This window comes from Bidens hawaiensis, unplaced genomic scaffold (assembly GCF_021521415.1).
Source record: "Bidens hawaiensis isolate Kalapana, Puna unplaced genomic scaffold, B.hawaiensis_p1.1 tig00025723_1, whole genome shotgun sequence".
Taxonomy (NCBI): Eukaryota; Viridiplantae; Streptophyta; class Magnoliopsida; order Asterales; family Asteraceae; genus Bidens; species Bidens hawaiensis.
This window is the reverse complement of record NW_027494112.1, coordinates 13,821-19,725: the sequence shown is the minus strand read 5'-3', so window position 1 is coordinate 19,725 and position 5,905 is coordinate 13,821. Positions and strand designations below refer to the sequence as shown.

At 39.6% G+C, this 5,905-nt stretch overlaps 1 protein-coding gene across 1 annotated transcript; it reads left to right on the top strand.

The window, feature by feature from the left end:
* Positions 1-4,076: 4,076 nt before the first annotated feature.
* Positions 4,077-4,934, top strand: LOC143572093 (uncharacterized). The gene has a single exon (XM_077057345.1). The coding sequence runs from the start codon at positions 4,077-4,079 to the stop codon at positions 4,932-4,934; it is 858 nt and encodes a 285-aa protein (XP_076913460.1).
* Positions 4,935-5,905: the final 971 nt, after the last annotated feature.

Sequence of the window (5,905 nt, the reverse complement as noted above, 5' to 3'; positions counted from 1 at the left end):
TTGAATAGTTGGGTGAAGTACACAAATACGGGGTGGTTCCAGAAGTACTTCAATCATCTATCTCAACGCCCCTCAAAACTCAATTTTCATCGATTTTGTGAAGTTAATACATGAATATTTCAACAACTTTTATTTGGTTTTCAATATTTTCATTTCGTTAGAAGGAACCATGGTGGTTCATGAAATCCTAACCAACAAATGAAACCCCATGTTTCAATTTTAAGTTATGTTATGACTATTTATTTATTTAATTATTTATGTATTTATTTTATTTATTATTCCTCATTACGTCAACACTTATAAAATCACGTCTTATAAATGACTTCATTCTCAACCTCAACCTCAACCTCAACCACAAACTCAATCTCAAATTGTTAAATAGAATTCACAAGTATCAACTTATACAAACTCATACATTTACAACATTTACCGAAGTCTCATAAATTTTGCACATTTGATCCTTGCAGTATGTCTTCCCGTCTCATCAACCGTACCCGCCGCGTCGGCAACTCTGGCCGTCGCATGTCATCTTGCATTACGAAGGAAATCGTGGAAGCCCTCCCAATGGTCATCTCTCAACTCCAAGCCGTGAATGCCGCTAATGTTCCCGCAAACCCTAATGTTTTCACTATCAAGCAATTCACCAACGCTAACCCGACCGATTACTTTGGGACTCAGGGTGCTGCAACCCTTCTTCAATGGTTCGAACACATGGAGAGCGTGTTCCTCCACTGTGCATGTCCGGATGACAGAAGAAAGACCTTGGGGTTGAGGTTGCCATGGCCTTGCCATGGGATGACCTCAAGAAACTCATGTTAGACCAATTCTGCCCGAAATATGAACTCCGGAAGTTGGAAGAAGAATTCTGGAATTTGAAGCAAGAGGGAGGTGATAATACCGCTAACAACAATCGGTTCCACGAATTGATCGTCCTTATCCCGCATATGGTTACTCCTTTGAAGCGTGCCATTGATAAGTACATCACAGGTTTGTCGATGCAAATCCAAGATTCCGTCATTAGTCGTGACTCGAAGGAACTTCATGATGCCATCACCCTAGCCGGTACCCTCACCTAAAACCACGTTAAGGCCGGGACCTTGACGCGGAAAAGTTCCAAGAAGCCCAATGACAAGCCCGCATCCGAGCCCGTTAAAGAGTCCAAGCCCGAATCCTCAAAGCCCGAATCCTCCAAACACAACCACAACCACAACCATAACTCCTCTCATTACCGCAATAACAAACGAAAGCCCAATTCACAAAATTTTGTTATAGCTCAACCACAGGCCCAACAAGCCCCTCCAACCAAGAAACCATACACCGGCCCACACCCATATTGCAACACTTGCCAACGTCACCATCTGGCCCAATCCACTTAACGAGTGTGCACCAATTGTCACCGATTCGGCCACCTCACCCAATACTGCTGAGAAGCATCCTGTGTGCAAGCCGCTCCACCGTGGTTCGCACCGTCAAATCAACCCAACTGAGCCATCCCTTGTGCTGCAATCATTAACACCGTTAGGTCTTGCTATAATTGCGGTGACCTAAACCACCTCCGCAATGTGTGTTCTCGACTTGCTCAAGCCATCAAGCCTTTGTTTCCCCACAACCCTACTACACTTCCTAAGCCTACCAAGTTCAAACTTACCAACTCCAATTACCCCAACTCATGGCTCCTCCAAACCCTCAAGCTCAACTGTGACATTCGTCAATTTCGGGTCTTGTTTGTATTCGTTTTTGTATTTGTTTATTATGTAAACCGACCCGATTTGTAAACCGAAGCTTATGTTATAATCAAAATGATGGATTTATGTTACAATATTGTTTCACACTTGTTGGGTCTTGAAAACATCATATTTTTATTTTTATTTTTATTTATTTATTATTTATTTATTTATTTGTTGTTTTGTGTTTTTGTCTTGATCCATTTTGCATGAAAACTCTTGTGTCTCACACCCATATTTGACCACCAACATTACCCTATATATACACCACCTTTCCTCTTCATTTTCCCTTGCTACAACTCCAAAAAAAAAAACTCTCTCAAACATCAAAGATTCAAGGTTATCTTCTTAAGTGTTCTTGAAGGATTTTGGTCTTTCATCTTAATTAGTTTATGTAGCCTTATTAATACTTGTTTATGGTTGTGCAACATATATATAATATACACCCCTTGTTTACCTTTGGTAGTTACTTCTCCGATTCCGGTCGGTGAGGTTTCGGACCCCATAAGGCAAGGCTTCATGGAGGACTTCGTGTCCTTGATATATATACATCTATATAACTTGTTCATACATATTAATCTTGCTTATTTTAGTTTGTTGGTCATGTTTACAAGTTCCATGGTTATGAGTTTTTAAAAGTCTATGCTTCAGTTTAACCGTAAATAGCTCTAAACCGTAAACCGAACTTTGTTACTAGTTTTGTTTGTTTAAACATACTTAGTGTTAGATCTAAGTTTCTAAAATCATTTTTACAAACTCTATGGTTATGGGTTTGTAGAATCTTACCTCGGTCTTAACCCGAAACACGATCCGAACCGAAAACCGAGCTTTTGTTTAAAGACTTTATTGTTAACTTTTGGTATTTTTTTATTTGTACATTATTATACAAGTTCTTTAGTGTTTGGACATGTGGAAACCATCTATGAACTTGTTGTGAGATGGAAACCGAACCGATTCTTGCTCGCTTAAGATACACAAATGTGTTTTTTATTTTTAGCCATCAAGACTTGTATATTTCTTTAAAAAATAGTTACAAATTGATTTTTAAATATTTTCTTAAGTACTTGGAAATGTTGGATCCAACTTGATCTCATAACAAAGTTTGGACCGACAAAACCGAACACTTGCTTAACGTGCGTTGTTAGTTCTAAAACAATGGAACTACATACTTGGTTAAGTCTTATTAAATTTTATTGATTTATCTCATAACATTCAATATTTTGGAAAGTTGACTTTAGGTTTGACCAATTATCAAGACCCGAACCGAAAACCCAAACACTCGATAAAAAAAAACCCGTTTTAGTATCTTCATTCCAAAGGGATTTGCATTCTTGCATTTTACCCACCTTATTACTTAACATATGTTGAGTAAATATTAAGGTTAGATACTTTAACCCGGTTTCGAGCAAACTTACATTTTTAAAGGGTTATTATTATAAATTCTTAAATAGTCACATTTTAAACCTTGAACTTTAGTTATTTACATTTCTCAACATTTATTTTGTTTAAAGACCTTCAAGACAACCTTTCTAAATTCAAGACTTCTTTTCTTTTTAGGCATTGTGCGTTAAACTCTTCGTTCCGACAAATCTCCAAATTATCATCTTTCAAGTTTACCACTTGAAGGTGAGTACTTCATACCCCATTTTCCATCTTTTATTTTGGGGGTGACATTTCATACTTATTCAACAAAATGCTTTATATTTGAAGCTTAAACCACAAACGTAGTTGTATACTTTACCTAAATAATTGCTCGATTTGGTGTTCTATGCTTATATGCCTATGTGTTTATCGCTTTTGGTTGGTGTAACTATAAAATCTTAGACTATTTGGCATCCCCTTATAGCAAGGTGACGTTAACGTAATGCAATTAACGATAACTATAAAATCCTAGACTATTTGGCATCCCCTTATAGCTAGGTGTCGCTAATGTGTTTAGCGATATCTATTTATCCAAATTACCACTTTTATTTATCGTTTCGTATGCAAGTTTTGTGGCTATCTTTATTATATACTAATATGATTAAACTTATGAATTGCTCACCGACCTTCGTGTTGACAAACTTTATTTTATGAAATGTTGCAGGGTTGCATCTTGGTTGATTTATGATTGTGAAGAAAACAACATCAAAGACCTTAGGATATTAGTAAAAATGAACAATATCAATTTGCCATATTTTGTGATATCTTGTTTATGGTTATTTTATGGATAATTGTTATGTGACATTTTCGATGTTGTGGAATAAAATGAGTTTATTAAATACTGTCACTTTAATTAGTGTCATGTGCTTATGGACAATCGTTACACCTCGGCATGTTCCGCCGCCTTTGGTCGGGGTGTGACATCAACCCATGTTCATGCAAGCCCACCAAGCTCCAACCCCTCAAGCTTCAACTTCCCAAACCCAAGCACCTCAAGGAACTCAAGGACGAGCCTTCACCATCAATGCACATCAAGCCCGAAAATCGAACGATGTGGTGAACGGTACGTTTCTAGTTAACAAGCATCATGCATCGGTATTATTTGATTCAGGAGCCGATAAGAGTTTCATTTCCTTTGATTTTGAGTACATACTTGATGTGCGTAGTAAATTGTCTAAACCCTTCACGGTAGAGATAGCTAACGGTAGTTCGATCGTTATTGACTCCGTCGTCCGTAATTGCACGCTCACCCTTAATTGGCAAAAGTTCTCGATTGATCTTATTCCGATGCAAATGGGTAGCTTCGACGTCATCATTGGTATGGATTCGCTCTCTCTTCACCGTGCTGAAATTCTATGTTTCGAGAAGATTATTCGTATCCCTATCAGAGGTGGCGTAATTCTAAACGTCGCCGGAGAAAGACCATTCTCAAAGCTAAACCTCATGTCGTGCCTTCAAGCCCAACGTTATTTGCGCAAGAAGTATGTCTCTTTCTTTGCCCATGTTACTACAAAGGCCCACGAAGAAAAGCAACTTTTCGATATTCCGATTGTTCGCGACTTCCCCGAAGTCTTTCCCGAAGACGTTTCCGGACTCCCTCCCATACGTCAAGTAGAGTTCCGTATTGATCTATTACCCGGGAGCAAACCCCGTAGCCAAAGCACCTTACCGTCTTGCACCCTCCGAGATGCAAGAACTCTCCATCCAAATCCAAGAACCCACGGACAAGGGTTTCATTCGCCCGAGTTCGTCTCCATGGGGCACACCTGTTTTGTTTGTCAAGAATAAGGACGGTACTCTTCATATGTGTATCGATTACCGTGAGCTCAATAAGCTTACTATCAAGAACCGTTATCCCCTTCCACGCATCGATGATCTAGTCAATCAACTCCAAGGATCCGCTTGTTTCTCCAAGATTGATCTCCGTTCATGTTATCACCAACTTCGTGTCCACGATGACGACATACCCAAGACCGCCTTCCGTACTCGTTATGGGCACTTTGAATTCCGAGTTATGCCTTTTGGGTTTACTAATGCTCCCGCCGTTTTCATGGATCTTATGAATCGCGCTTGTAAACCCTACCTCGACAAGTTCGTGATTGTTTTCATCGACGACATCTTGATATATTCTAAATCCGAGGACGGACACAAAGATCATTTGCGCGCCATTCTTGAGTTGTTGCGAAAAGAACAACTTTATGCTAAATTCTCCAAATGCGAATTTTGGCTAAAGCAAGTTCAATTCTTGGGCCACATCGTCAACGACAAGGGAATTCACGTTGACCCCGCTAAAATCGAGGCTGTTAAAAATTGGAAAACCCTGTCCTCTCCAACGGAGGTTCGCTCGTTTCTTGGTTTAGCGGGGTATTACCGTTGTTTCATCCGCTACTTTTCAAAGATTGCTTCACCCCTTACCGCACAAACCCACAAAGGGAAGGTTTATGAATGGGGTCCCGAACAAGAAAAAGCGTTTCAAACCCTAAAGGACATGATTTGCAGGCTCCTATCCTTGCCCTTCCCGAGGGCAACGATGATTTTGCTGTGTTTCGCGACGCTTCTATCCAAGGTCTCGGTTGTGTTCTTATACAACGAGACAAGGTCATTGCTTACGCTTCGCGTCAAATCAAGATTCACGAGAATAATTACACGACGCACGATCTTGAACTTGGTGCGGTTGTGTTTGCCTTGAAAATTTGGAGAGACTATCTTTATGGCAAGAAATGTGTGGTATTCACTGATCATAAAAGTTTGCAACACAT